The 26,391-nt window shown below is 53.6% G+C and overlaps 5 protein-coding genes across 15 annotated transcripts; all 5 read right to left on the reverse strand.

The window, feature by feature from the left end:
• Positions 1 to 40: 40 nt before the first annotated feature.
• LOC308058009 (uncharacterized protein) lies at positions 41 to 7,799 on the reverse strand. 3 transcript variants are annotated; one of them, XM_080412022.1, is made up of 14 exons: positions 7,635 to 7,799; positions 6,939 to 7,087; positions 6,325 to 6,388; positions 5,535 to 5,630; positions 5,218 to 5,367; positions 4,499 to 4,692; positions 3,118 to 3,282; positions 2,421 to 2,569; positions 1,800 to 1,870; positions 1,469 to 1,495; positions 1,224 to 1,343; positions 1,018 to 1,113; positions 701 to 850; positions 41 to 602 (listed from the first exon to the last, which is right to left on the reverse strand). In XM_080412022.1, the coding sequence occupies exons 2-5, from the start codon at positions 7,041 to 7,043 to the stop codon at positions 5,285 to 5,287; spliced, it is 348 nt and encodes a 115-aa protein (XP_080268148.1). In that variant the 5' UTR covers positions 7,044 to 7,087; positions 7,635 to 7,799; the 3' UTR covers positions 41 to 602; positions 701 to 850; positions 1,018 to 1,113; positions 1,224 to 1,343; positions 1,469 to 1,495; positions 1,800 to 1,870; positions 2,421 to 2,569; positions 3,118 to 3,282; positions 4,499 to 4,692; positions 5,218 to 5,284. The 3 variants fall into 3 exon arrangements, 2 of the variants coding, with proteins under 2 accessions (XP_080268148.1, XP_080268147.1); XM_080412021.1 differs by lacking the exons at positions 41 to 602; positions 701 to 850; positions 1,018 to 1,113; ... (4 more) ...; positions 3,118 to 3,282; positions 4,499 to 4,692 and adding an exon at positions 4,754 to 5,119 and having other exon boundaries at positions 7,635 to 7,785; XR_013925623.1 differs by lacking the exons at positions 41 to 602; positions 701 to 850; positions 1,018 to 1,113; ... (6 more) ...; positions 6,939 to 7,087; positions 7,635 to 7,799 and adding an exon at positions 5,986 to 6,033 and having other exon boundaries at positions 4,556 to 4,692.
• A 1,457-nt stretch (positions 7,800 to 9,256) lies between these two features.
• LOC308058010 (uncharacterized protein) lies at positions 9,257 to 12,288 on the reverse strand. Its single transcript, XM_080412023.1, has 6 exons — positions 12,138 to 12,288; positions 11,442 to 11,590; positions 10,828 to 10,891; positions 10,038 to 10,133; positions 9,721 to 9,870; positions 9,257 to 9,622 (listed from the first exon to the last, which is right to left on the reverse strand). The coding sequence occupies exons 2-5, from the start codon at positions 11,544 to 11,546 to the stop codon at positions 9,788 to 9,790; spliced, it is 348 nt and encodes a 115-aa protein (XP_080268149.1). The 5' UTR covers positions 11,547 to 11,590; positions 12,138 to 12,288; the 3' UTR covers positions 9,257 to 9,622; positions 9,721 to 9,787.
• A 1,471-nt stretch (positions 12,289 to 13,759) lies between these two features.
• On the reverse strand, positions 13,760 to 16,114 carry LOC308058011 (uncharacterized protein). Its single transcript, XM_080412024.1, has 5 exons — positions 15,945 to 16,114; positions 15,331 to 15,394; positions 14,541 to 14,636; positions 14,224 to 14,373; positions 13,760 to 14,125 (listed from the first exon to the last, which is right to left on the reverse strand). The coding sequence occupies exons 1-4, from the start codon at positions 16,047 to 16,049 to the stop codon at positions 14,291 to 14,293; spliced, it is 348 nt and encodes a 115-aa protein (XP_080268150.1). The 5' UTR covers positions 16,050 to 16,114; the 3' UTR covers positions 13,760 to 14,125; positions 14,224 to 14,290.
• A 1,949-nt stretch (positions 16,115 to 18,063) lies between these two features.
• Positions 18,064 to 20,616, reverse strand: LOC308058005 (uncharacterized protein). 5 transcript variants are annotated; one of them, XR_013925608.1, is made up of 5 exons: positions 20,447 to 20,616; positions 19,826 to 19,896; positions 19,043 to 19,138; positions 18,726 to 18,875; positions 18,064 to 18,200 (listed from the first exon to the last, which is right to left on the reverse strand). XR_013925608.1 is itself a non-coding variant. In XM_080412007.1 (5 exons), the coding sequence occupies exons 1-4, from the start codon at positions 20,549 to 20,551 to the stop codon at positions 18,793 to 18,795; spliced, it is 348 nt and encodes a 115-aa protein (XP_080268133.1). In that variant the 5' UTR covers positions 20,552 to 20,616; the 3' UTR covers positions 18,064 to 18,200; positions 18,726 to 18,792. The 5 variants fall into 5 exon arrangements, 2 of the variants coding, with proteins under 2 accessions (XP_080268133.1, XP_080268134.1); XM_080412007.1 differs by having other exon boundaries at positions 19,833 to 19,896; XM_080412008.1 differs by lacking the exon at positions 18,064 to 18,200 and adding an exon at positions 18,262 to 18,627 and having other exon boundaries at positions 19,833 to 19,896.
• Positions 20,617 to 22,564: 1,948 nt separating this feature from the next.
• On the reverse strand, positions 22,565 to 25,117 carry LOC308058007 (uncharacterized protein). 5 transcript variants are annotated; one of them, XR_013925611.1, is made up of 5 exons: positions 24,948 to 25,117; positions 24,327 to 24,397; positions 23,544 to 23,639; positions 23,227 to 23,376; positions 22,565 to 22,701 (listed from the first exon to the last, which is right to left on the reverse strand). XR_013925611.1 is itself a non-coding variant. In XM_080412016.1 (5 exons), exons 1-4 carry the CDS (start codon positions 25,050 to 25,052, stop codon positions 23,294 to 23,296), a joined length of 348 nt encoding a protein of 115 aa, XP_080268142.1. In that variant the 5' UTR covers positions 25,053 to 25,117; the 3' UTR covers positions 22,565 to 22,701; positions 23,227 to 23,293. The 5 variants fall into 5 exon arrangements, 2 of the variants coding, with proteins under 2 accessions (XP_080268142.1, XP_080268143.1); XM_080412016.1 differs by having other exon boundaries at positions 24,334 to 24,397; XM_080412017.1 differs by lacking the exon at positions 22,565 to 22,701 and adding an exon at positions 22,763 to 23,128 and having other exon boundaries at positions 24,334 to 24,397.
• Positions 25,118 to 26,391: the final 1,274 nt, after the last annotated feature.

Here is a 26,391-nt window from a genome sequence, read left to right on the forward strand (position 1 = left end):
GCTGCCGCCTGGCGAAAAAATTTGGGTACTGCAGCCAGTCTACCTAACAGACTGCACCCTTTATTAGACGAATGGAAGCGAGAAGGGAACTCTGCCCACGGCCCCTTAGCAAGTCGCCCGGCTTCACATCTCGCTGGATCAACTTCTTCCAGTGAACATATTCAATTCAACCAGTCTAGAGAAAAAGAGAAAAAAAAAAAAAAAAAAAAAGAAAAAACAAAAGAATCACTCGAGAGACCAGGCATACACTTTTTTTTTTTTTTTTCCTTATAAAAACACCAGCAACATTGTCTTCACGATAAAAGAGGCAATGAAACCTTTTCTTGTCAAATGTAAGGGCACTAAAGAGAAGGTAATTCGACAGACAAGACATAAACCTCTCCAGCTCTTTCCCCACGTCTATTTGGCATTCGTTTCCAAAAACTTTCTCGGGTGAACGTCTTTTGTCTTTGAGCAGTGCGACAGGCGGTTTGCAAACGGCACAAGTCTCTGCTTTTGAAAAATCAACTCAGACTCTGTAATCACTTTAGATGGGGCACTTTGTGTTTCAGAGAAACAAAACCAACGCTGAGTCTTCCCTTGAACGACACAGGCCTGTTCACCTTTAAATCAGAGAAACAACGGACGTGGTTCTGATCCCTCAAGGAATCTGTACTTTCCAACAGACTGCACCGTCAGGATCAACAAAGCAGTTTCCTACCGTTTCGCCAGCGAGCCAGAGGACTGTCTCGAGACTAAGTTTCCTTGAACAAACACCGAAGAGATCTTCAAGACTCGGTCCAAATGGCTCCGTCAACCTTGAAATCGTAGTCCCCTTCAGCTCCACACCGCTTCATTCTGGGAACGCCCGCTAGAAAAAAAAGAAACAGTTTATTCAGTGTAACGATTCGATTGGTATACAAGCCTTCAAGGCTCCCAAGACCAAGCCTAAGAGGGTCAGGACCGTGCATGTTTGTACTCGCAGTGAAGCTCAACACCTTAGGCAACCCTCAGCCGAGACAACGGTGAAAAACTCACCGGCGCCGAACGTTTCCTCGTCTGTAAGCTGCCCATCCTTAGCATGCAGGACTCCACATTCAAAATTCACAGGTCCCGGAGAAAGAAAACCAAAAACTACAGGACAAACAGACAATCAAACAAAAGACCTCAAATAAGGTTTCCTCTAAGGACTGTTAGATACATCTTTTGTACACGACCTACGCACGGCAACATACGCTTCGTACCAGCTCCGTTACATGCTCAAGTAGCAGACGCCTCAGACTCTGCTTTCCATCACAGATTACGATTTTTTGATGACGTTACTAAAGCTGGTCATCTATTCGTACGATAGGTTATGCCAGTGCCTGAAATGATTTTCGATCTCAGACGCTGCACAGAAACGCCGCAGTTTTTCACTGCAATAAGCAATTGATACCTCAGTCGGTACACGTCACCGAGTGAGTGCTAGGAGTGAAAAGTTTACATTTACCTCTCGCTCTTCGACAGCCAATGAATCCTGTAAACAAAACAACATCTTTAGCACACCGGTACCGAAGACACAGCGCAAAACCCCCCGTTAATGTGCTCCTGTATTTGTTTTAATTTCAAAGTAGCCACTTCAACTGATAAAGACAGCCGATTCTCTACCTGTAACTCTACTCCTCCTTATTATCCTGCTACAGAAAGAAACAAACCGCTAGCATTTCTACGTAACGACTTATTTTTCCAGAGAAGAATAAAAAGCCACAACCGACCAACCAAAAAAAAAAACCAAACAGAAACAAAACAAACAAAAAAACCAAACCCCCAAAACAACTCACCTCCTACCTTCTGTGTCCCAGGATGAAAAGTTTCCTTCGGGTTCTTCCCAAATTTGTCATGACCCACAGGACTGAAATGCAAACGAAATACTGCTTTAGAGGAGAGCGAGCACACACCTCGACATTAAACCATGAACTGGCTGTAGTCGGAATCGATTGCGAGAAGAATCGTTCAAAGAGCCTCGCTGACGTGGAATTTTTTGCGGAAGAGCCATTTATTTCCCACACGACTAACCGCTGAGACTTCTTAAACTTCTTTCTGATTTTAAAAACAGAAACAACTAGGACCCTGCACGGAGATCACTTTTAAGCGTACCGTATTTACTTAGGAAGCACAGAACTTTATTCCCTCGTCCTTCGCTTCGGCTTTCTACGTAACTGTCGTGAGCGTTTTAGGAAGACTCGGTAACCTATCCTATTTCATAAGCTTCTCTTCCATCCCTTTGAAAACAACTCCAGGCACGTCAAATGAAAAACGAGCTGCTCGGCGTCAGGCTCGTACCCCAAAGATCCACAAGCAAGACCAGCTGCCTCGCTCAACGGAAAGCCCTCACGTACAGCATTTCTTCCCAACTCGTGTTTCTACGCGACTGTCATTTTCGCCCCTTTTTTTTCCCCTACCGTGAATTTCTGGAGCTGCGCAGCACGCCACGGAGTGCCAAATGCAGTCTGTCTGAGGCACACCGAGCTGACACGGAGGTCACATCCGATGCGCCTCTCCATCATCGCTTACGCTAGGCCACCACGCCGACAGGATCTCCTGTAGTTCCCTTCGAAAGCAATTAAAAGGCTGAGTTTAATTTAATTGACAAAAAAAGCAGGTTTGTCGTGCAGCTGAAATTCGTTGACATAGTCGGTACCGAAACTCACGCTGGCTGTGAACGGGGTGAAATGGCAAAGGACCATCAGCCAGGCCCGAGGGAAGGCTCAAAGGCTGTACAAGCTAAAGAACAGCCAGGGAAGGGATTTTAGTCCGAGCCCAGGCGGGCAAAAGGAGATGACGTTAGTCCTGCTGCCTGCAGGCGTGTGGGAAAATCACCCCGGGGTGGGGGGGGAACTCGAGAAAATTGCGTCCTAACGGAAGCAGGGTATTACGGAGAGCTTTTTTTAGGGTAGGATACAGCTACAGCCTCGAGGACGGTCGGCACGCACACAGCCTGTACCGCCACCGCTCCCTAAGCAGCGGCTCGGCGCACGCCGACAGCGGTGACGGAGGACGAGCTTAAGGCAAAAAGCCAAAAGCAAACCCCTCAAAGCCCAGAACCGTTCTCAGGAACGCAGGAGTCAAGCCTAAAAGCGGTTGAAAGCTGCCTCCTACCTCTTCCCCCTCCGAGACCGGCACGTTTCCTCGCGATCCCTTTTCGCAAACAAAAGACGGACGCCTGCGGTATCAGCTTGGTCCCGAAGCACCACGACGCGCTTGCTGGCTACACGCTCTCTTCTGACAAGGCTGACAGCTTCTCCGCACGCGACAGCCGAGGCCCTGTGAAACACGAGGAAGGCAAACACCGGTAACGTCTCGCAGGGGTCAGGAGGAAGTCAGGATGCACTCCATTCGGAGCCCGACGCGTTACCCAAAGGAATTACCCCAGCAGAACAAGAGGCAGGAACGATCGGTAGACAGGCAGACAACATGCACGGCAGCGATACCCCCGTCAGACTTGCAGGGCGCTTCCAGTCCCAGCCGGCTGCCGCGGCTCAGGCCGGCGGCTGGGGGAAAGACAAAGCCCCGCGCAGAGCTGCGGCGGCTGCCCGGGCAGCCCAGAGGCGGCGGGGGGGGGGGGGGGCGGCAGGTCGCCGCGGGCCGACCCCTCCCTCTCCCGGGCCCCGCCAGGCCGCCACAAGCGGCGAGCACCGGGGCCGCCCCGCCGCCGCTCCTCGCCTCCTCGCTGAGGTAGCGGCGCAGCCCCGAGAGACAAAAAAAAAAAAAAACAAAAAAAAAAACCCAGCCCAAAATAGGCAGCACCGTGAGGAGCCCGCTGACCACCGTCGCTGCCGGGGAGACGAGAACGGCCGGCAGCCCCGCCGGTCCCGGGCCGGGCCGGGCCGCCCGCCTCAGCCCGCCCGCCGCCGGCACCAGGCGCTCCCCGCCGCGGCCGAGCGCCGGCCCGCCGCCCGCCCCCCCCCCCCTTCGGCCGCTGCCCGCCCGCCCGCCCGCCCGCCCTCAGGCCGAGCGCTCACCCAGCGCGCCGCCGCACGTCCCGGCCCGAAAGTCTTCCAGGCTGCCGGCGAAGGCTCCGCACCGCCACGGGCGCGGCGGCGCGCCGCGCGGGCTGGAAATGAACCCCACTTCCGGGGCCGTCTGCGTAACCCGTACGTGCGAGGCCGAAGCCCCGCCCCTAGGGGGCAAGCCGTTTCCGCGCACGCGCAAAAGCGGAATTGCGTCATACGCATGCGACGCCGCCGGAGACCACGCCCCCTTTGGCTTCAAGCCGGCACTGCGCATGCGCTGCCCTTAGTTTTGCCAGTACCTCTTCTGCGCATGCGCGAAAACGGAATTGCGTCATACGCATGCGACGCCGCCGGAGACCACGCCCCCTTTGGCTTCAAGCCGGCACTGCGCATGCGCTGCCCTTAGTTTTGCCAGTACCTCTTCTGCGCATGCGCAGAAGCGGAATTGCGTCATCACCACGCGACTACTCCCCCCAGACCACGCCCCCTTTGGCTTCAAGCCCCGTCTGCGCATGCGCTGCCCTTACTCTGCAGGGCGGCCACGCTGCTGCCGCCTGGCGAAAGAATTTCGGTACTGCAGCCAGTCTACCTAACAGACTGCACCCTTTATTAGACGAATGGAAGCGAGAAGGGAACTCTGCCCACGGCCCCTTAGCAAGTCGCCCGGCTTCACATCTCGCTGGATCAACTTCTTCCAGTGAACATATTCAATTCAACCAGTCTAGAGAAAAAGAGAAAAAAAAAAAAAAAAAAAAAGAAAAACCAAAAGAATCACTCGAGAGACCAGGCATACACTTTTTTTTTTTTTTTTCCTTATAAAAACACCAGCAACATTGTCTTCACGATAAAAGAGGCAATGAAACCTTTTCTTGTCAAATGTAAGGGCACTAAAGAGAAGGTAATTCGACAGACAAGACATAAACCTCTCCAGCTCTTTCCCCACGTCTATTTGGCATTCGTTTCCAAAAACTTTCTCGGGTGAACGTCTTTTGTCTTTGAGCAGTGCGACAGGCGGTTTGCAAACGGCACAAGTCTCTGCTTTTGAAAAATCAACTCAGACTCTGTAAGCACTTTAGATGGGGCACTTTGTGTTTCAGAGAAACAAAACCAACGCTGAGTCTTCCCTTGAACGACACAGGCCTGTTCACCTTTAAATCAGAGAAACAACGGACGTGGTTCTGATCCCTCAAGGAATCTGTACTTTCCAACAGACTGCACCGTCAGGATCAACAAAGCAGTTTCCTACCGTTTCGCCAGCGAGCCAGAGGACTGTCTCGAGACTAAGTTTCCTTGAACAAACACCGAAGAGATCTTCAAGACTCGGTCCAAATGGCTCCGTCAACCTTGAAATCGTAGTCCCCTTCAGCTCCACACCGCTTCATTCTGGGAACGCCCGCTAGAAAAAAAAGAAACAGTTTATTCAGTGTAACGATTCGATTGGTATACAAGCCTTCAAGGCTCCCAAGACCAAGCCTAAGAGGGTCAGGACCGTGCATGTTTGTACTCGCAGTGAAGCTCAACACCTTAGGCAACCCTCAGCCGAGACAAAGGTGAAAAACTCACCGGCGCCGAACGTTTCCTCGTCTGTAAGCTGCCCATCCTTGGCATGCAGGACTCCACATTCAAAATTCACAGGTCCCGGAGAAAGAAAACCAAAAACTACAGGACAAACAGACAATCAAACAAAAGACCTCAAATAAGGTTTCCTCTAAGGACTGTTAGATACATCTTTTGTACACGACCTACGCACGGCAACATACGCTTCGTACCAGCTCCGTTACATGCTCAAGTAGCAGACGCCTCAGACTCTGCTTTCCATCACAGATTACGATTTTTTGATGACGTTACTAAAGCTGGTCATCTATTAGTACGATAGGTTATGCCAGTGCCTGAAATGATTTTCGATCTCAGACGCTGCACAGAAACGCCGCAGTTTTTCACTGCAATAAGCAATTGATACCTCAGTCGGTACACGTCACCGAGTGAGTGCTAGGAGTGAAAAGTTTACATTTACCTCTCGCTCTTCGACAGCCAATGAATCCGGTAAACAAAACAACATCTTTAGCACACCGGTACCGAAGACACAGCGCAAAACCCCCCGTTAATGTGCTCCTGTATTTGTTTTAATTTCAAAGTAGCCACTTCAACTGATAAAGACAGCCGATTCTCTACCTGTAACTCTACTCCTCCTTATTATCCTGCTACAGAAAGAAACAAACCGCTAGCATTTCTACGTAACGACTTATTTTTCCAGAGAAGAATAAAAAGCCACAACCGACCAACCAAAAAAAAAAAACCAAACAGAAACAAAACAAACAAAAAAAAAAAACCCCCAAAACAACTCACCTCCTACCTTCTGTGTCCCAGGATGAAAAGTTTCCTTCGGGTTCTTCCCAAATTTGTCGTGACCCACAGGACTGAAATGCAAACGAAATACTGCTTTAGAGGAGAGCGAGCACACACCTCGACATTAAACCATGAACTGGCTGTAGTCGGAATCGATTGCGAGAAGAATCGTTCAAAGAGCCTCGCTGACGTGGAATTTTTTGCGGAAGAGCCATTTATTTCCCACACGACTAACCGCTGAGACTTCTTAAACTTCTTTCTGATTTTAAAAACAGAAACAACTAGGACCCTGCACGGAGATCACTTTTAAGCGTACCGTATTTACTTAGGAAGCACAGAACTTTATTCCCTCGTCCTTCGCTTCGGCTTTCTACGTAACTGTCGTGAGCGTTTTAGGAAGACTCGGTAACCTATCCTATTTCATAAGCTTCTCTTCCATCCCTTTGAAAACAACTCCAGGCACGTCAAATGAAAAACGAGCTGCTCGGCGTCAGGCTCGTACCCCAAAGATCCACAAGCAAGACCAGCTGCCTCGCTCAACGGAAAGCCCTCACGTACAGCATTTCTTCCCAACTCGTGTTTCAGCGCGACTGTCATTTTCGCCCCTTTTTTTTCCCCTACCGTGAATTTCTGGAGCTGCGCAGCACGCCACGGAGTGCCAAATGCAGTCTGTCTGAGGCACACCGAGCTGACACGGAGGTCACATCCGATGCGCCTCTCCATCATCGCTTACGCTAGGCCACCACGCCGACAGGATCTCCTGTAGTTCCCTTCGAAAGCAATTAAAAGGCTGAGATTAATTTAATTGACAAAAAAGCAGGTTTGTCGTGCAGCTGAAATTCGTTGACATAGTCGGTACCGAAACTCACGCTGGCTGTGAACGGGGTGAAATGGCAAAGGACCATCAGCCAGGCCCGAGGGAAGGCTCAAAGGCTGTACAAGCTAAAGAACAGCCAGGGAAGGGATTTTAGTCCGAGCCCAGGCGGGCAAAAGGAGATGACGTTAGTCCTGCTGCCTGCAGGCGTGTGGGAAAATCACCCCGGGGTGGGGGGGGAACTCGAGAAAATTGCGTCCTAACGGAAGCAGGGTATTACGGAGAGCTTTTTTTAGGGTAGGATACAGCTACAGCCTCGAGGACGGTCGGCACGCACACAGCCTGTACCGCCACCGCTCCCTAAGCAGCGGCTCGGCGCACACCGACAGCGGTGACGGAGGACGAGCTTAAGGCAAAAAGCCAAAAGCAAACCCCTCAAAGCCCAGAACCGTTCTCAGGAACGCAGGAGTCAAGCCTAAAAGCGGTTGAAAGCTGCCTCCTACCTCTTCCCCCTCCGACACCGGCACGTTTCCTCGCGATCCCTTTTCGCAAACAAAAGACGGACGCCTGCGGTATCAGCTTGGTCCCGAAGCACCACGACGCGCTTGCTGGCTACACGCTCTCTTCTGACAAGGCTGACAGCTTCTCCGCACGCGACAGCCGAGGCCCTGTGAAACACGAGGAAGGCAAACACCGGTAACGTCTCGCAGGGGTCAGGAGGAAGTCAGGATGCACTCCATTCGGAGCCCGACGCGTTACCCAAAGGAATTACCCCAGCAGAACAAGAGGCAGGAACGATCGGTAGACAGGCAGACCACATGCACGGCAGCGATACCCCCGTCAGACTTGCAGGGCGCTTCCAGTCCCAGCCCGCTGCCGCGGCTCAGGCCGGCGGCTGGGGGAAAGACAAAGCCCCGCGCAGAGCTGCGGCGGCTGCCCGGGCAGCCCAGAGGCGGCGGGGGGGGGGCGGCAGGTCGCCGCGGGCCGACCCCTCCCCTCTCCCGGGCCCCGCCAGGCCGCCACAAGCGGCGAGCACCGGGGCCGCCCCGCCGCCGCTCCTCGCCTCCTCGCTGAGGTAGCGGCGCAGCCCCGAGAGACAAAAAAAAAAAAAAAAACCAGCCCAAAATAGGCAGCACCGTGAGGAGCCCGCTGACCACCGTCGCTGCCGGGGAGACGAGAACGGCCGGCAGCCCCGCCGGTCCCGGGCCGGGCCGGGCCGCCCGCCTCAGCCCGCCCGCCGCCGGCACCAGGCGCTCCCCGCCGCGGCCGAGCGCCGGCCCGCCGCCCGCCCCCCCCCCCCCTTCGGCCGCTGCCCGCCCGCCCGCCCGCCCGCCCTCAGGCCGAGCGCTCACCCAGCGCGCCGCCGCACGTCCCGGCCCGAAAGTCTTCCAGGCTGCCGGCGAAGGCTCCGCACCGCCACGGGCGCGGCGGCGCGCCGCGCGGGCTGGAAATGAACCCCACTTCCGGGGCCGTCTGCGTAACCCGTACGTGCGAGGCCGAAGCCCCGCCCCTAGGGGGCAAGCCGTTTCCGCGCACGCGCAAAAGCGGAATTGCGTCATACGCATGCGACGCCGCCGGAGACCACGCCCCCTTTGGCTTCAAGCCGGCACTGCGCATGCGCTGCCCTTAGTTTTGCCAGTACCTCTTCTGCGCATGCGCGAAAACGGAATTGCGTCATACGCATGCGACGCCGCCGGAGACCACGCCCCCTTTGGCTTCAAGCCGGCACTGCGCATGCGCTGCCCTTAGTTTTGCCAGTACCTCTTCTGCGCATGCGCAGAAGCGGAATTGCGTCATCACCACGCGACTACTCCCCCCAGACCACGCCCCCTTTGGCTTCAAGCCCCGTCTGCGCATGCGCTGCCCTTACTCTGCAGGGCGGCCACGCTGCTGCCGCCTGGCGAAAAAATTTCGGTACTGCAGCCAGTCTACCTAACAGACTGCACCCTTTATTAGACGAATGGAAGCGAGAAGGGAACTCTGCCCACGGCCCCTTAGCAAGTCGCCCGGCTTCACATCTCGCTGGATCAACTTCTTCCAGTGAACATATTCAATTCAACCAGTCTAGAGAAAAAGAGAAAAAAAAAAAAAAAAAAAAAGAAAAACCAAAAGAATCACTCGAGAGACCAGGCATACACTTTTTTTTTTTTTTTTCCTTATAAAAACACCAGCAACATTGTCTTCACGATAAAAGAGGCAATGAAACCTTTTCTTGTCAAATGTAAGGGCACTAAAGAGAAGGTAATTCGACAGACAAGACATAAACCTCTCCAGCTCTTTCCCCACGTCTATTTGGCATTCGTTTCCAAAAACTTTCTCGGGTGAACGTCTTTTGTCTTTGAGCAGTGCGACAGGCGGTTTGCAAACGGCACAAGTCTCTGCTTTTGAAAAATCAACTCAGACTCTGTAAGCACTTTAGATGGGGCACTTTGTGTTTCAGAGAAACAAAACCAACGCTGAGTCTTCCCTTGAACGACACAGGCCTGTTCACCTTTAAATCAGAGAAACAACGGACGTGGTTCTGATCCCTCAAGGAATCTGTACTTTCCAACAGACTGCACCGTCAGGATCAACAAAGCAGTTTCCTACCGTTTCGCCAGCGAGCCAGAGGACTGTCTCGAGACTAAGTTTCCTTGAACAAACACCGAAGAGATCTTCAAGACTCGGTCCAAATGGCTCCGTCAACCTTGAAATCGTAGTCCCCTTCAGCTCCACACCGCTTCATTCTGGGAACGCCCGCTAGAAAAAAAAGAAACAGTTTATTCAGTGTAACGATTCGATTGGTATACAAGCCTTCAAGGCTCCCAAGACCAAGCCTAAGAGGGTCAGGACCGTGCATGTTTGTACTCGCAGTGAAGCTCAACACCTTAGGCAACCCTCAGCCGAGACAAAGGTGAAAAACTCACCGGCGCCGAACGTTTCCTCGTCTGTAAGCTGCCCATCCTTGGCATGCAGGACTCCACATTCAAAATTCACAGGTCCCGGAGAAAGAAAACCAAAAACTACAGGACAAACAGACAATCAAACAAAAGACCTCAAATAAGGTTTCCTCTAAGGACTGTTAGATACATCTTTTGTACACGACCTACGCACGGCAACATACGCTTCGTACCAGCTCCGTTACATGCTCAAGTAGCAGACGCCTCAGACTCTGCTTTCCATCACAGATTACGATTTTTTGATGACGTTACTAAAGCTGGTCATCTATTAGTACGATAGGTTATGCCAGTGCCTGAAATGATTTTCGATCTCAGACGCTGCACAGAAACGCCGCAGTTTTTCACTGCAATAAGCAATTGATACCTCAGTCGGTACACGTCACCGAGTGAGTGCTAGGAGTGAAAAGTTTACATTTACCTCTCGCTCTTCGACAGCCAATGAATCCGGTAAACAAAACAACATCTTTAGCACACCGGTACCGAAGACACAGCGCAAAACCCCCCGTTAATGTGCTCCTGTATTTGTTTTAATTTCAAAGTAGCCACTTCAACTGATAAAGACAGCCGATTCTCTACCTGTAACTCTACTCCTCCTTATTATCCTGCTACAGAAAGAAACAAACCGCTAGCATTTCTACGTAACGACTTATTTTTCCAGAGAAGAATAAAAAGCCACAACCGACCAACCAAAAAAAAAAAACCAAACAGAAACAAAACAAACAAAAAAAAAAAACCCCCAAAACAACTCACCTCCTACCTTCTGTGTCCCAGGATGAAAAGTTTCCTTCGGGTTCTTCCCAAATTTGTCGTGACCCACAGGACTGAAATGCAAACGAAATACTGCTTTAGAGGAGAGCGAGCACACACCTCGACATTAAACCATGAACTGGCTGTAGTCGGAATCGATTGCGAGAAGAATCGTTCAAAGAGCCTCGCTGACGTGGAATTTTTTGCGGAAGAGCCATTTATTTCCCACACGACTAACCGCTGAGACTTCTTAAACTTCTTTCTGATTTTAAAAACAGAAACAACTAGGACCCTGCACGGAGATCACTTTTAAGCGTACCGTATTTACTTAGGAAGCACAGAACTTTATTCCCTCGTCCTTCGCTTCGGCTTTCTACGTAACTGTCGTGAGCGTTTTAGGAAGACTCGGTAACCTATCCTATTTCATAAGCTTCTCTTCCATCCCTTTGAAAACAACTCCAGGCACGTCAAATGAAAAACGAGCTGCTCGGCGTCAGGCTCGTACCCCAAAGATCCACAAGCAAGACCAGCTGCCTCGCTCAACGGAAAGCCCTCACGTACAGCATTTCTTCCCAACTCGTGTTTCAGCGCGACTGTCATTTTCGCCCCTTTTTTTTCCCCTACCGTGAATTTCTGGAGCTGCGCAGCACGCCACGGAGTGCCAAATGCAGTCTGTCTGAGGCACACCGAGCTGACACGGAGGTCACATCCGATGCGCCTCTCCATCATCGCTTACGCTAGGCCACCACGCCGACAGGATCTCCTGTAGTTCCCTTCGAAAGCAATTAAAAGGCTGAGATTAATTTAATTGACAAAAAAGCAGGTTTGTCGTGCAGCTGAAATTCGTTGACATAGTCGGTACCGAAACTCACGCTGGCTGTGAACGGGGTGAAATGGCAAAGGACCATCAGCCAGGCCCGAGGGAAGGCTCAAAGGCTGTACAAGCTAAAGAACAGCCAGGGAAGGGATTTTAGTCCGAGCCCAGGCGGGCAAAAGGAGATGACGTTAGTCCTGCTGCCTGCAGGCGTGTGGGAAAATCACCCCGGGGTGGGGGGGGAACTCGAGAAAATTGCGTCCTAACGGAAGCAGGGTATTACGGAGAGCTTTTTTTAGGGTAGGATACAGCTACAGCCTCGAGGACGGTCGGCACGCACACAGCCTGTACCGCCACCGCTCCCTAAGCAGCGGCTCGGCGCACACCGACAGCGGTGACGGAGGACGAGCTTAAGGCAAAAAGCCAAAAGCAAACCCCTCAAAGCCCAGAACCGTTCTCAGGAACGCAGGAGTCAAGCCTAAAAGCGGTTGAAAGCTGCCTCCTACCTCTTCCCCCTCCGACACCGGCACGTTTCCTCGCGATCCCTTTTCGCAAACAAAAGACGGACGCCTGCGGTATCAGCTTGGTCCCGAAGCACCACGACGCGCTTGCTGGCTACACGCTCTCTTCTGACAAGGCTGACAGCTTCTCCGCACGCGACAGCCGAGGCCCTGTGAAACACGAGGAAGGCAAACACCGGTAACGTCTCGCAGGGGTCAGGAGGAAGTCAGGATGCACTCCATTCGGAGCCCGACGCGTTACCCAAAGGAATTACCCCAGCAGAACAAGAGGCAGGAACGATCGGTAGACAGGCAGACCACATGCACGGCAGCGATACCCCCGTCAGACTTGCAGGGCGCTTCCAGTCCCAGCCCGCTGCCGCGGCTCAGGCCGGCGGCTGGGGGAAAGACAAAGCCCCGCGCAGAGCTGCGGCGGCTGCCCGGGCAGCCCAGAGGCGGCGGGGGGGGGGCGGCAGGTCGCCGCGGGCCGACCCCTCCCCTCTCCCGGGCCCCGCCAGGCCGCCACAAGCGGCGAGCACCGGGGCCGCCCCGCCGCCGCTCCTCGCCTCCTCGCTGAGGTAGCGGCGCAGCCCCGAGAGACAAAAAAAAAAAAAAAAACCAGCCCAAAATAGGCAGCACCGTGAGGAGCCCGCTGACCACCGTCGCTGCCGGGGAGACGAGAACGGCCGGCAGCCCCGCCGGTCCCGGGCCGGGCCGGGCCGCCCGCCTCAGCCCGCCCGCCGCCGGCACCAGGCGCTCCCCGCCGCGGCCGAGCGCCGGCCCGCCGCCCGCCCCCCCCCCCCCTTCGGCCGCTGCCCGCCCGCCCGCCCGCCCGCCCTCAGGCCGAGCGCTCACCCAGCGCGCCGCCGCACGTCCCGGCCCGAAAGTCTTCCAGGCTGCCGGCGAAGGCTCCGCACCGCCACGGGCGCGGCGGCGCGCCGCGCGGGCTGGAAATGAACCCCACTTCCGGGGCCGTCTGCGTAACCCGTACGTGCGAGGCCGAAGCCCCGCCCCTAGGGGGCAAGCCGTTTCCGCGCACGCGCAAAAGCGGAATTGCGTCATACGCATGCGACGCCGCCGGAGACCACGCCCCCTTTGGCTTCAAGCCGGCACTGCGCATGCGCTGCCCTTAGTTTTGCCAGTACCTCTTCTGCGCATGCGCGAAAACGGAATTGCGTCATACGCATGCGACGCCGCCGGAGACCACGCCCCCTTTGGCTTCAAGCCGGCACTGCGCATGCGCTGCCCTTAGTTTTGCCAGTACCTCTTCTGCGCATGCGCAGAAGCGGAATTGCGTCATCACCACGCGACTACTCCCCCCAGACCACGCCCCCTTTGGCTTCAAGCCCCGTCTGCGCATGCGCTGCCCTTACTCTGCAGGGCGGCCACGCTGCTGCCGCCTGGCGAAAAAATTTCGGTACTGCAGCCAGTCTACCTAACAGACTGCACCCTTTATTAGACGAATGGAAGCGAGAAGGGAACTCTGCCCACGGCCCCTTAGCAAGTCGCCCGGCTTCACATCTCGCTGGATCAACTTCTTCCAGTGAACATATTCAATTCAACCAGTCTAGAGAAAAAGAGAAAAAAAAAAAAAAAAAAAAAGAAAAAACAAAAGAATCACTCGAGAGACCAGGCATACACTTTTTTTTTTTTTTTTCCTTATAAAAACACCAGCAACATTGTCTTCACGATAAAAGAGGCAATGAAACCTTTTCTTGTCAAATGTAAGGGCACTAAAGAGAAGGTAATTCGACAGACAAGACATAAACCTCTCCAGCTCTTTCCCCACGTCTATTTGGCATTCGTTTCCAAAAACTTTCTCGGGTGAACGTCTTTTGTCTTTGAGCAGTGCGACAGGCGGTTTGCAAACGGCACAAGTCTCTGCTTTTGAAAAATCAACTCAGACTCTGTAAGCACTTTAGATGGGGCACTTTGTGTTTCAGAGAAACAAAACCAACGCTGAGTCTTCCCTTGAACGACACAGGCCTGTTCACCTTTAAATCAGAGAAACAACGGACGTGGTTCTGATCCCTCAAGGAATCTGTACTTTCCAACAGACTGCACCGTCAGGATCAACAAAGCAGTTTCCTACCGTTTCGCCAGCGAGCCAGAGGACTGTCTCGAGACTAAGTTTCCTTGAACAAACACCGAAGAGATCTTCAAGACTCGGTCCAAATGGCTCCGTCAACCTTGAAATCGTAGTCCCCTTCAGCTCCACACCGCTTCATTCTGGGAACGCCCGCTAGAAAAAAAAGAAACAGTTTATTCAGTGTAACGATTCGATTGGTATACAAGCCTTCAAGGCTCCCAAGACCAAGCCTAAGAGGGTCAGGACCGTGCATGTTTGTACTCGCAGTGAAGCTCAACACCTTAGGCAACCCTCAGCCGAGACAAAGGTGAAAAACTCACCGGCGCCGAACGTTTCCTCGTCTGTAAGCTGCCCATCCTTGGCATGCAGGACTCCACATTCAAAATTCACAGGTCCCGGAGAAAGAAAACCAAAAACTACAGGACAAACAGACAATCAAACAAAAGACCTCAAATAAGGTTTCCTCTAAGGACTGTTAGATACATCTTTTGTACACGACCTACGCACGGCAACATACGCTTCGTACCAGCTCCGTTACATGCTCAAGTAGCAGACGCCTCAGACTCTGCTTTCCATCACAGATTACGATTTTTTGATGACGTTACTAAAGCTGGTCATCTATTAGTACGATAGGTTATGCCAGTGCCTGAAATGATTTTCGATCTCAGACGCTGCACAGAAACGCCGCAGTTTTTCACTGCAATAAGCAATTGATACCTCAGTCGGTACACGTCACCGAGTGAGTGCTAGGAGTGAAAAGTTTACATTTACCTCTCGCTCTTCGACAGCCAATGAATCCGGTAAACAAAACAACATCTTTAGCACACCGGTACCGAAGACACAGCGCAAAACCCCCCGTTAATGTGCTCCTGTATTTGTTTTAATTTCAAAGTAGCCACTTCAACTGATAAAGACAGCCGATTCTCTACCTGTAACTCTACTCCTCCTTATTATCCTGCTACAGAAAGAAACAAACCGCTAGCATTTCTACGTAACGACTTATTTTTCCAGAGAAGAATAAAAAGCCACAACCGACCAACCAAAAAAAAAAAACCAAACAGAAACAAAACAAACAAAAAAAAAAAACCCCCAAAACAACTCACCTCCTACCTTCTGTGTCCCAGGATGAAAAGTTTCCTTCGGGTTCTTCCCAAATTTGTCGTGACCCACAGGACTGAAATGCAAACGAAATACTGCTTTAGAGGAGAGCGAGCACACACCTCGACATTAAACCATGAACTGGCTGTAGTCGGAATCGATTGCGAGAAGAATCGTTCAAAGAGCCTCGCTGACGTGGAATTTTTTGCGGAAGAGCCATTTATTTCCCACACGACTAACCGCTGAGACTTCTTAAACTTCTTTCTGATTTTAAAAACAGAAACAACTAGGACCCTGCACGGAGATCACTTTTAAGCGTACCGTATTTACTTAGGAAGCACAGAACTTTATTCCCTCGTCCTTCGCTTCGGCTTTCTACGTAACTGTCGTGAGCGTTTTAGGAAGACTCGGTAACCTATCCTATTTCATAAGCTTCTCTTCCATCCCTTTGAAAACAACTCCAGGCACGTCAAATGAAAAACGAGCTGCTCGGCGTCAGGCTCGTACCCCAAAGATCCACAAGCAAGACCAGCTGCCTCGCTCAACGGAAAGACCTCACGTACAGCATTTCTTCCCAACTCGTGTTTCTACGTGACTGTCATTTTCGCCCCTTTTTTTTCCCCTACCGTGAATTTCTGGAGCTGCGCAGCACGCCACGGAGTGCCAAATGCAGTCTGTCTGAGGCACACCGAGCTGACACGGAGGTCACATCCGATGCGCCTCTCCATCATCGCTTACGCTAGGCCACCACGCCGACAGGATCTCCTGTAGTTCCCTTCGAAAGCAATTAAAAGGCTGAGATTAATTTAATTGACAAAAAAGCAGGTTTGTCGTGCAGCTGAAATTCGTTGACATAGTCGGTACCGAAACTCACGCTGGCTGTGAACGGGGTGAAATGGCAAAGGACCATCAGCCAGGCCCGAGGGAAGGCTCAAAGGCTGTACAAGCTAAAGAACAGCCAGGGAAGGGATTTTAGTCCGAGCCCAGGCGGGCAAAAGGAGATGACGTTAGTCCTGCTGCCTGCAGGCGTGTGGGAAAATCACCCCGGGGTGGGGGGGGAACTCGAGAAAATTGCGTCCTAACGGAAGCAGGGTATTACGGAGAGCTTTTTTTAGGGTAGGATACAGCTACAGCCTCGAGGACGGTCGGCACGCACACAGCCTGTACCGCCACCGCTCCCTAAGCAGCGGCTCGGCGCACGCCGACAGCGGTGACGGAGGACGAGCTTAAGGCAAAAAGCCAAAAGCAAACCCCTCAAAGCCCAGAACCGTTCTCAGGAACGCAGGAGTCAAGCCTAAAAGCGGTTGAAAGCTGCCTCCTACCTCTTCCCCCTCCGAGACCGGCACGTTTCCTCGCGATCCCTTTTCGCAAACAAAAGACGGACGCCTGCGGTATCAGCTTGGTCCCGAAGCACCACGACGCGCTTGCTGGCTACACGCTCTCTTCTGACAAGGCTGACAGCTTCTCCGCACGCGACAGCCGAGGCCCTGTGAAACACGAGGAAGGCAAACACCGGTAACGTCTCGCAGGGGTCAGGAGGAAGTCAGGATGCACTCCATTCGGAGCCCGACGCGTTACCCAAAGGAATTACCCCAGCAGAACAAGAGGCAGGAACGATCGGTAGACAGGCAGACAACATGCACGGCAGCGATACCCCCGTCAGACTTGCAGGGCGCTTCCAGACCCAGCCCGCTGCCGCGGCTCAGGCCGGCGGCTGGGGGAAAGACAAAGCCCCGCGCAGAGCTGCGGCGGCTGCCCGGGCAGCCCAGAGGCGGCGGGGGGGGGGCGGCAGGTCGCCGCGGGCCGACCCCTCCCCTCTCCCGGGCCCCGCCAGGCCGCCACAAGCGGCGAGCACCGGGGCCGCCCCGCCGCCGCTCCTCGCCTCCTCGCTGAGGTAGCGGCGCAGCCCCGAGAGACAAAAAAAAAAAAAAAAACCCAGCCCAAAATAGGCAGCACCGTGAGGAGCCCGCTGACCACCGTCGCTGCCGGGGAGACGAGAACGGCCGGCAGCCCCGCCGGTCCCGGGCCGGGCCGGGCCGCCCGCCTCAGCCCGCCCGCCGCCGGCACCAGGCGCTCCCCGCCGCGGCCGAGCGCCGGCCCGCCGCCCGCCCCCCCCCCCCCTTCGGCCGCTGCCCGCCGGCCCCCGCCCGCCCTCAGGCCGAGCGCTCACCCAGCGCGCCGCCGCACGTCCCGGCCCGAAAGTCTTCCAGGCTGCCGGCGAAGGCTCCGCACCGCCACGGGCGCGGCGGCGCGCCGCGCGGGCTGGAAATGAACCCCACTTCCGGGGCCGTCTGCGTAACCCGTACGTGCGAGGCCGAAGCCCCGCCCCTAGGGGGCAAGCCGTTTCCGCGCACGCGCAAAAGCGGAATTGCGTCATACGCATGCGACGCCGCCGGAGACCACGCCCCCTTTGGCTTCAAGCCGGCACTGCGCATGCGCTGCCCTTAGTTTTGCCAGTACCTCTTCTGCGCATGCGCGAAAACGGAATTGCGTCATACGCATGCGACGCCGCCGGAGACCACGCCCCCTTTGGCTTCAAGCCGGCACTGCGCATGCGCTGCCCTTAGTTTTGCCAGTACCTCTTCTGCGCATGCGCAGAAGCGGAATTGCGTCATCACCACGCGACTACTCCCCCCAGACCACGCCCCCTTTGGCTTCAAGCCCCGTCTGCGCATGCGCTGCCCTTACTCTGCAGGGCGGCCACGCTGCTGCCGCCTGGCGAAAAAATTTCGGTACTGCAGCCAGTCTACCTAACAGACTGCACCCTTTATTAGACGAATGGAAGCGAGAAGGGAACTCTGCCCACGGCCCCTTAGCAAGTCGCCCGGCTTCACATCTCGCTGGATCAACTTCTTCCAGTGAACATATTCAATTCAACCAGTCTAGAGAAAAAGAGAAAAAAAAAAAAAAAAAAAAAGAAAAAACAAAAGAATCACTCGAGAGACCAGGCATACACTTTTTTTTTTTTTTTTCCTTATAAAAACACCAGCAACATTGTCTTCACGATAAAAGAGGCAATGAAACCTTTTCTTGTCAAATGTAAGGGCACTAAAGAGAAGGTAATTCGACAGACAAGACATAAACCTCTCCAGCTCTTTCCCCACGTCTATTTGGCATTCGTTTCCAAAAACTTTCTCGGGTGAACGTCTTTTGTCTTTGAGCAGTGCGACAGGCGGTTTGCAAACGGCACAAGTCTCTGCTTTTGAAAAATCAACTCAGACTCTGTAAGCACTTTAGATGGGGCACTTTGTGTTTCAGAGAAACAAAACCAACGCTGAGTCTTCCCTTGAACGACACAGGCCTGTTCACCTTTAAATCAGAGAAACAACGGACGTGGTTCTGATCCCTCAAGGAATCTGTACTTTCCAACAGACTGCACCGTCAGGATCAACAAAGCAGTTTCCTACCGTTTCGCCAGCGAGCCAGAGGACTGTCTCGAGACTAAGTTTCCTTGAACAAACACCGAAGAGATCTTCAAGACTCGGTCCAAATGGCTCCGTCAACCTTGAAATCGTAGTCCCCTTCAGCTCCACACCGCTTCATTCTGGGAACGCCCGCTAGAAAAAAAAGAAACAGTTTATTCAGTGTAACGATTCGATTGGTATACAAGCCTTCAAGGCTCCCAAGACCAAGCCTAAGAGGGTCAGGACCGTGCATGTTTGTACTCGCAGTGAAGCTCAACACCTTAGGCAACCCTCAGCCGAGACAAAGGTGAAAAACTCACCGGCGCCGAACGTTTCCTCGTCTGTAAGCTGCCCATCCTTGGCATGCAGGACTCCACATTCAAAATTCACAGGTCCCGGAGAAAGAAAACCAAAAACTACAGGACAAACAGACAATCAAACAAAAGACCTCAAATAAGGTTTCCTCTAAGGACTGTTAGATACATCTTTTGTACACGACCTACGCACGGCAACATACGCTTCGTACCAGCTCCGTTACATGCTCAAGTAGCAGACGCCTCAGACTCTGCTTTCCATCACAGATTACGATTTTTTGATGACGTTACTAAAGCTGGTCATCTATTAGTACGATAGGTTATGCCAGTGCCTGAAATGATTTTCGATCTCAGACGCTGCACAGAAACGCCGCAGTTTTTCACTGCAATAAGCAATTGATACCTCAGTCGGTACACGTCACCGAGTGAGTGCTAGGAGTGAAAAGTTTACATTTACCTCTCGCTCTTCGACAGCCAATGAATCCGGTAAACAAAACAACATCTTTAGCACACCGGTACCGAAGACACAGCGCAAAACCCCCCGTTAATGTGCTCCTGTATTTGTTTTAATTTCAAAGTAGCCACTTCAACTGATAAAGACAGCCGATTCTCTACCTGTAACTCTACTCCTCCTTATTATCCTGCTACAGAAAGAAACAAACCGCTAGCATTTCTACGTAACGACTTATTTTTCCAGAGAAGAATAAAAAGCCACAACCGACCAACCAAAAAAAAAAAACCAAACAGAAACAAAACAAACAAAAAAAAAAAACCCCCAAAACAACTCACCTCCTACCTTCTGTGTCCCAGGATGAAAAGTTTCCTTCGGGTTCTTCCCAAATTTGTCGTGACCCACAGGACTGAAATGCAAACGAAATACTGCTTTAGAGGAGAGCGAGCACACACCTCGACATTAAACCATGAACTGGCTGTAGTCGGAATCGATTGCGAGAAGAATCGTTCAAAGAGCCTCGCTGACGTGGAATTTTTTGCGGAAGAGCCATTTATTTCCCACACGACTAACCGCTGAGACTTCTTAAACTTCTTTCTGATTTTAAAAACAGAAACAACTAGGACCCTGCACGGAGATCACTTTTAAGCGTACCGTATTTACTTAGGAAGCACAGAACTTTATTCCCTCGTCCTTCGCTTCGGCTTTCTACGTAACTGTCGTGAGCGTTTTAGGAAGACTCGGTAACCTATCCTATTTCATAAGCTTCTCTTCCATCCCTTTGAAAACAACTCCAGGCACGTCAAATGAAAAACGAGCTGCTCGGCGTCAGGCTCGTACCCCAAAGATCCACAAGCAAGACCAGCTGCCTCGCTCAACGGAAAGACCTCACGTACAGCATTTCTTCCCAACTCGTGTTTCTACGTGACTGTCATTTTCGCCCCTTTTTTTTCCCCTACCGTGAATTTCTGGAGCTGCGCAGCACGCCACGGAGTGCCAAATGCAGTCTGTCTGAGGCACACCGAGCTGACACGGAGGTCACATCCGATGCGCCTCTCCATCATCGCTTACGCTAGGCCACCACGCCGACAGGATCTCCTGTAGTTCCCTTCGAAAGCAATTAAAAGGCTGAGATTAATTTAATTGACAAAAAAGCAGGTTTGTCGTGCAGCTGAAATTCGTTGACATAGTCGGTACCGAAACTCACGCTGGCTGTGAACGGGGTGAAATGGCAAAGGACCATCAGCCAGGCCCGAGGGAAGGCTCAAAGGCTGTACAAGCTAAAGAACAGCCAGGGAAGGGATTTTAGTCCGAGCCCAGGCGGGCAAAAGGAGATGACGTTAGTCCTGCTGCCTGCAGGCGTGTGGGAAAATCACCCCGGGGTGGGGGGGGAACTCGAGAAAATTGCGTCCTAACGGAAGCAGGGTATTACGGAGAGCTTTTTTTAGGGTAGGATACAGCTACAGCCTCGAGGACGGTCGGCACGCACACAGCCTGTACCGCCACCGCTCCCTAAGCAGCGGCTCGGCGCACGCCGACAGCGGTGACGGAGGACGAGCTTAAGGCAAAAAGCCAAAAGCAAACCCCTCAAAGCCCAGAACCGTTCTCAGGAACGCAGGAGTCAAGCCTAAAAGCGGTTGAAAGCTGCCTCCTACCTCTTCCCCCTCCGAGACCGGCACGTTTCCTCGCGATCCCTTTTCGCAAACAAAAGACGGACGCCTGCGGTATCAGCTTGGTCCCGAAGCACCACGACGCGCTTGCTGGCTACACGCTCTCTTCTGACAAGGCTGACAGCTTCTCCGCACGCGACAGCCGAGGCCCTGTGAAACACGAGGAAGGCAAACACCGGTAACGTCTCGCAGGGGTCAGGAGGAAGTCAGGATGCACTCCATTCGGAGCCCGACGCGTTACCCAAAGGAATTACCCCAGCAGAACAAGAGGCAGGAACGATCGGTAGACAGGCAGACAACATGCACGGCAGCGATACCCCCGTCAGACTTGCAGGGCGCTTCCAGACCCAGCCCGCTGCCGCGGCTCAGGCCGGCGGCTGGGGGAAAGACAAAGCCCCGCGCAGAGCTGCGGCGGCTGCCCGGGCAGCCCAGAGGCGGCGGGGGGGGGGCGGCAGGTCGCCGCGGGCCGACCCCTCCCCTCTCCCGGGCCCCGCCAGGCCGCCACAAGCGGCGAGCACCGGGGCCGCCCCGCCGCCGCTCCTCGCCTCCTCGCTGAGGTAGCGGCGCAGCCCCGAGAGACAAAAAAAAAAAAAAAAACCCAGCCCAAAATAGGCAGCACCGTGAGGAGCCCGCTGACCACCGTCGCTGCCGGGGAGACGAGAACGGCCGGCAGCCCCGCCGGTCCCGGGCCGGGCCGGGCCGCCCGCCTCAGCCCGCCCGCCGCCGGCACCAGGCGCTCCCCGCCGCGGCCGAGCGCCGGCCCGCCGCCCGCCCCCCCCCCCCTTCGGCCGCTGCCCGCCGGCCCCCGCCCGCCCTCAGGCCGAGCGCTCACCCAGCGCGCCGCCGCACGTCCCGGCCCGAAAGTCTTCCAGGCTGCCGGCGAAGGCTCCGCACCGCCACGGGCGCGGCGGCGCGCCGCGCGGGCTGGAAATGAACCCCACTTCCGGGGCCGTCTGCGTAACCCGTACGTGCGAGGCCGAAGCCCCGCCCCTAGGGGGCAAGCCGTTTCCGCGCACGCGCAAAAGCGGAATTGCGTCATACGCATGCGACGCCGCCGGAGACCACGCCCCCTTTGGCTTCAAGCCGGCACTGCGCATGCGCTGCCCTTAGTTTTGCCAGTACCTCTTCTGCGCATGCGCGAAAACGGAATTGCGTCATACGCATGCGACGCCGCCGGAGACCACGCCCCCTTTGGCTTCAAGCCGGCACTGCGCATGCGCTGCCCTTAGTTTTGCCAGTACCTCTTCTGCGCATGCGCAGAAGCGGAATTGCGTCATCACCACGCGACTACTCCCCCCAGACCACGCCCCCTTTGGCTTCAAGCCCCGTCTGCGCATGCGCTGCCCTTACTCTGCAGGGCGGCCACGCTGCTGCCGCCTGGCGAAAAAATTTCGGTACTGCAGCCAGTCTACCTAACAGACTGCACCCTTTATTAGACGAATGGAAGCGAGAAGGGAACTCTGCCCACGGCCCCTTAGCAAGTCGCCCGGCTTCACATCTCGCTGGATCAACTTCTTCCAGTGAACATATTCAATTCAACCAGTCTAGAGAAAAAGAGAAAAAAAAAAAAAAAAAAAAAGAAAAAACAAAAGAATCACTCGAGAGACCAGGCATACACTTTTTTTTTTTTTTTTCCTTATAAAAACACCAGCAACATTGTCTTCACGATAAAAGAGGCAATGAAACCTTTTCTTGTCAAATGTAAGGGCACTAAAGAGAAGGTAATTCGACAGACAAGACATAAACCTCTCCAGCTCTTTCCCCACGTCTATTTGGCATTCGTTTCCAAAAACTTTCTCGGGTGAACGTCTTTTGTCTTTGAGCAGTGCGACAGGCGGTTTGCAAACGGCACAAGTCTCTGCTTTTGAAAAATCAACTCAGACTCTGTAAGCACTTTAGATGGGGCACTTTGTGTTTCAGAGAAACAAAACCAACGCTGAGTCTTCCCTTGAACGACACAGGCCTGTTCACCTTTAAATCAGAGAAACAACGGACGTGGTTCTGATCCCTCAAGGAATCTGTACTTTCCAACAGACTGCACCGTCAGGATCAACAAAGCAGTTTCCTACCGTTTCGCCAGCGAGCCAGAGGACTGTCTCGAGACTAAGTTTCCTTGAACAAACACCGAAGAGATCTTCAAGACTCGGTCCAAATGGCTCCGTCAACCTTGAAATCGTAGTCCCCTTCAGCTCCACACCGCTTCATTCTGGGAACGCCCGCTAGAAAAAAAAGAAACAGTTTATTCAGTGTAACGATTCGATTGGTATACAAGCCTTCAAGGCTCCCAAGACCAAGCCTAAGAGGGTCAGGACCGTGCATGTTTGTACTCGCAGTGAAGCTCAACACCTTAGGCAACCCTCAGCCGAGACAAAGGTGAAAAACTCACCGGCGCCGAACGTTTCCTCGTCTGTAAGCTGCCCATCCTTGGCATGCAGGACTCCACATTCAAAATTCACAGGTCCCGGAGAAAGAAAACCAAAAACTACAGGACAAACAGACAATCAAACAAAAGACCTCAAATAAGGTTTCCTCTAAGGACTGTTAGATACATCTTTTGTACACGACCTACGCACGGCAACATACGCTTCGTACCAGCTCCGTTACATGCTCAAGTAGCAGACGCCTCAGACTCTGCTTTCCATCACAGATTACGATTTTTTGATGACGTTACTAAAGCTGGTCATCTATTAGTACGATAGGTTATGCCAGTGCCTGAAATGATTTTCGATCTCAGACGCTGCACAGAAACGCCGCAGTTTTTCACTGCAATAAGCAATTGATACCTCAGTCGGTACACGTCACCGAGTGAGTGCTAGGAGTGAAAAGTTTACATTTACCTCTCGCTCTTCGACAGCCAATGAATCCGGTAAACAAAACAACATCTTTAGCACACCGGTACCGAAGACACAGCGCAAAACCCCCCGTTAATGTGCTCCTGTATTTGTTTTAATTTCAAAGTAGCCACTTCAACTGATAAAGACAGCCGATTCTCTACCTGTAACTCTACTCCTCCTTATTATCCTGCTACAGAAAGAAACAAACCGCTAGCATTTCTACGTAACGACTTATTTTTCCAGAGAAGAATAAAAAGCCACAACCGACCAACCAAAAAAAAAAAACCAAACAGAAACAAAACAAACAAAAAAAAAAAACCCCCAAAACAACTCACCTCCTACCTTCTGTGTCCCAGGATGAAAAGTTTCCTTCGGGTTCTTCCCAAATTTGTCGTGACCCACAGGACTGAAATGCAAACGAAATACTGCTTTAGAGGAGAGCGAGCACACACCTCGACATTAAACCATGAACTGGCTGTAGTCGGAATCGATTGCGAGAAGAATCGTTCAAAGAGCCTCGCTGACGTGGAATTTTTTGCGGAAGAGCCATTTATTTCCCACACGACTAACCGCTGAGACTTCTTAAACTTCTTTCTGATTTTAAAAACAGAAACAACTAGGACCCTGCACGGAGATCACTTTTAAGCGTACCGTATTTACTTAGGAAGCACAGAACTTTATTCCCTCGTCCTTCGCTTCGGCTTTCTACGTAACTGTCGTGAGCGTTTTAGGAAGACTCGGTAACCTATCCTATTTCATAAGCTTCTCTTCCATCCCTTTGAAAACAACTCCAGGCACGTCAAATGAAAAACGAGCTGCTCGGCGTCAGGCTCGTACCCCAAAGATCCACAAGCAAGACCAGCTGCCTCGCTCAACGGAAAGACCTCACGTACAGCATTTCTTCCCAACTCGTGTTTCTACGTGACTGTCATTTTCGCCCCTTTTTTTTCCCCTACCGTGAATTTCTGGAGCTGCGCAGCACGCCACGGAGTGCCAAATGCAGTCTGTCTGAGGCACACCGAGCTGACACGGAGGTCACATCCGATGCGCCTCTCCATCATCGCTTACGCTAGGCCACCACGCCGACAGGATCTCCTGTAGTTCCCTTCGAAAGCAATTAAAAGGCTGAGATTAATTTAATTGACAAAAAAGCAGGTTTGTCGTGCAGCTGAAATTCGTTGACATAGTCGGTACCGAAACTCACGCTGGCTGTGAACGGGGTGAAATGGCAAAGGACCATCAGCCAGGCCCGAGGGAAGGCTCAAAGGCTGTACAAGCTAAAGAACAGCCAGGGAAGGGATTTTAGTCCGAGCCCAGGCGGGCAAAAGGAGATGACGTTAGTCCTGCTGCCTGCAGGCGTGTGGGAAAATCACCCCGGGGTGGGGGGGGAACTCGAGAAAATTGCGTCCTAACGGAAGCAGGGTATTACGGAGAGCTTTTTTTAGGGTAGGATACAGCTACAGCCTCGAGGACGGTCGGCACGCACACAGCCTGTACCGCCACCGCTCCCTAAGCAGCGGCTCGGCGCACGCCGACAGCGGTGACGGAGGACGAGCTTAAGGCAAAAAGCCAAAAGCAAACCCCTCAAAGCCCAGAACCGTTCTCAGGAACGCAGGAGTCAAGCCTAAAAGCGGTTGAAAGCTGCCTCCTACCTCTTCCCCCTCCGAGACCGGCACGTTTCCTCGCGATCCCTTTTCGCAAACAAAAGACGGACGCCTGCGGTATCAGCTTGGTCCCGAAGCACCACGACGCGCTTGCTGGCTACACGCTCTCTTCTGACAAGGCTGACAGCTTCTCCGCACGCGACAGCCGAGGCCCTGTGAAACACGAGGAAGGCAAACACCGGTAACGTCTCGCAGGGGTCAGGAGGAAGTCAGGATGCACTCCATTCGGAGCCCGACGCGTTACCCAAAGGAATTACCCCAGCAGAACAAGAGGCAGGAACGATCGGTAGACAGGCAGACAACATGCACGGCAGCGATACCCCCGTCAGACTTGCAGGGCGCTTCCAGACCCAGCCCGCTGCCGCGGCTCAGGCCGGCGGCTGGGGGAAAGACAAAGCCCCGCGCAGAGCTGCGGCGGCTGCCCGGGCAGCCCAGAGGCGGCGGGGGGGGGGCGGCAGGTCGCCGCGGGCCGACCCCTCCCCTCTCCCGGGCCCCGCCAGGCCGCCACAAGCGGCGAGCACCGGGGCCGCCCCGCCGCCGCTCCTCGCCTCCTCGCTGAGGTAGCGGCGCAGCCCCGAGAGACAAAAAAAAAAAAAAAACCCAGCCCAAAATAGGCAGCACCGTGAGGAGCCCGCTGACCACCGTCGCTGCCGGGGAGACGAGAACGGCCGGCAGCCCCGCCGGTCCCGGGCCGGGCCGGGCCGCCCGCCTCAGCCCGCCCGCCGCCGGCACCAGG

The sequence above is a fragment of the Falco punctatus genome, assembly GCF_963210335.1.
Source record: "Falco punctatus genome assembly, contig: scaffold_226, whole genome shotgun sequence".
Lineage (NCBI taxonomy): Eukaryota > Metazoa > Chordata > Aves > Falconiformes > Falconidae > Falco > Falco punctatus.

Bases quoted from the DNA above. Each gene is read 5' to 3' on its own strand.
- LOC308058009 (XM_080412022.1), bottom strand. From the start codon at position 7,043: ATGATGGAGAGGCGCATCGGATGTGACCTCCGTGTCAGCTCGGTGTGC. The intron at 6,389-6,938 runs GTAGGGGAAAAA...TTTGCATTTCAG, and splicing joins CGCAGCTCCAGAAATTCACG to TCCTGTGGGTCACGACAAAT. The intron at 5,631-6,324 runs GTAGGAGGTGAG...TTTGTCCTGTAG, and splicing joins TTCATCCTGGGACACAGAAG to TTTTTGGTTTTCTTTCTCCG.
- LOC308058005 (XM_080412007.1), bottom strand. From the start codon at position 20,551: ATGATGGAGAGGCGCATCGGATGTGACCTCCGTGTCAGCTCGGTGTGC. The intron at 19,897-20,446 runs GTAGGGGAAAAA...TTTGCATTTCAG, and splicing joins CGCAGCTCCAGAAATTCACG to TCCTGTGGGTCACGACAAAT. The intron at 18,876-19,042 runs GTGAGTTTTTCA...TTTTTTTTCTAG, and splicing joins CGAGGAAACGTTCGGCGCCG to CGGGCGTTCCCAGAATGAAG.
- LOC308058007 (XM_080412016.1), bottom strand. From the start codon at position 25,052: ATGATGGAGAGGCGCATCGGATGTGACCTCCGTGTCAGCTCGGTGTGC. The intron at 24,398-24,947 runs GTAGGGGAAAAA...TTTGCATTTCAG, and splicing joins CGCAGCTCCAGAAATTCACG to TCCTGTGGGTCACGACAAAT. The intron at 23,377-23,543 runs GTGAGTTTTTCA...TTTTTTTTCTAG, and splicing joins CGAGGAAACGTTCGGCGCCG to CGGGCGTTCCCAGAATGAAG.
- LOC308058011 (XM_080412024.1), bottom strand. From the start codon at position 16,049: ATGATGGAGAGGCGCATCGGATGTGACCTCCGTGTCAGCTCGGTGTGC. The intron at 15,395-15,944 runs GTAGGGGAAAAA...TTTGCATTTCAG, and splicing joins CGCAGCTCCAGAAATTCACG to TCCTGTGGGTCACGACAAAT. The intron at 14,637-15,330 runs GTAGGAGGTGAG...TTTGTCCTGTAG, and splicing joins TTCATCCTGGGACACAGAAG to TTTTTGGTTTTCTTTCTCCG.
- LOC308058010 (XM_080412023.1), bottom strand. From the start codon at position 11,546: ATGATGGAGAGGCGCATCGGATGTGACCTCCGTGTCAGCTCGGTGTGC. The intron at 10,892-11,441 runs GTAGGGGAAAAA...TTTGCATTTCAG, and splicing joins CGCAGCTCCAGAAATTCACG to TCCTGTGGGTCACGACAAAT. The intron at 9,871-10,037 runs GTGAGTTTTTCA...TTTTTTTTCTAG, and splicing joins CGAGGAAACGTTCGGCGCCG to CGGGCGTTCCCAGAATGAAG.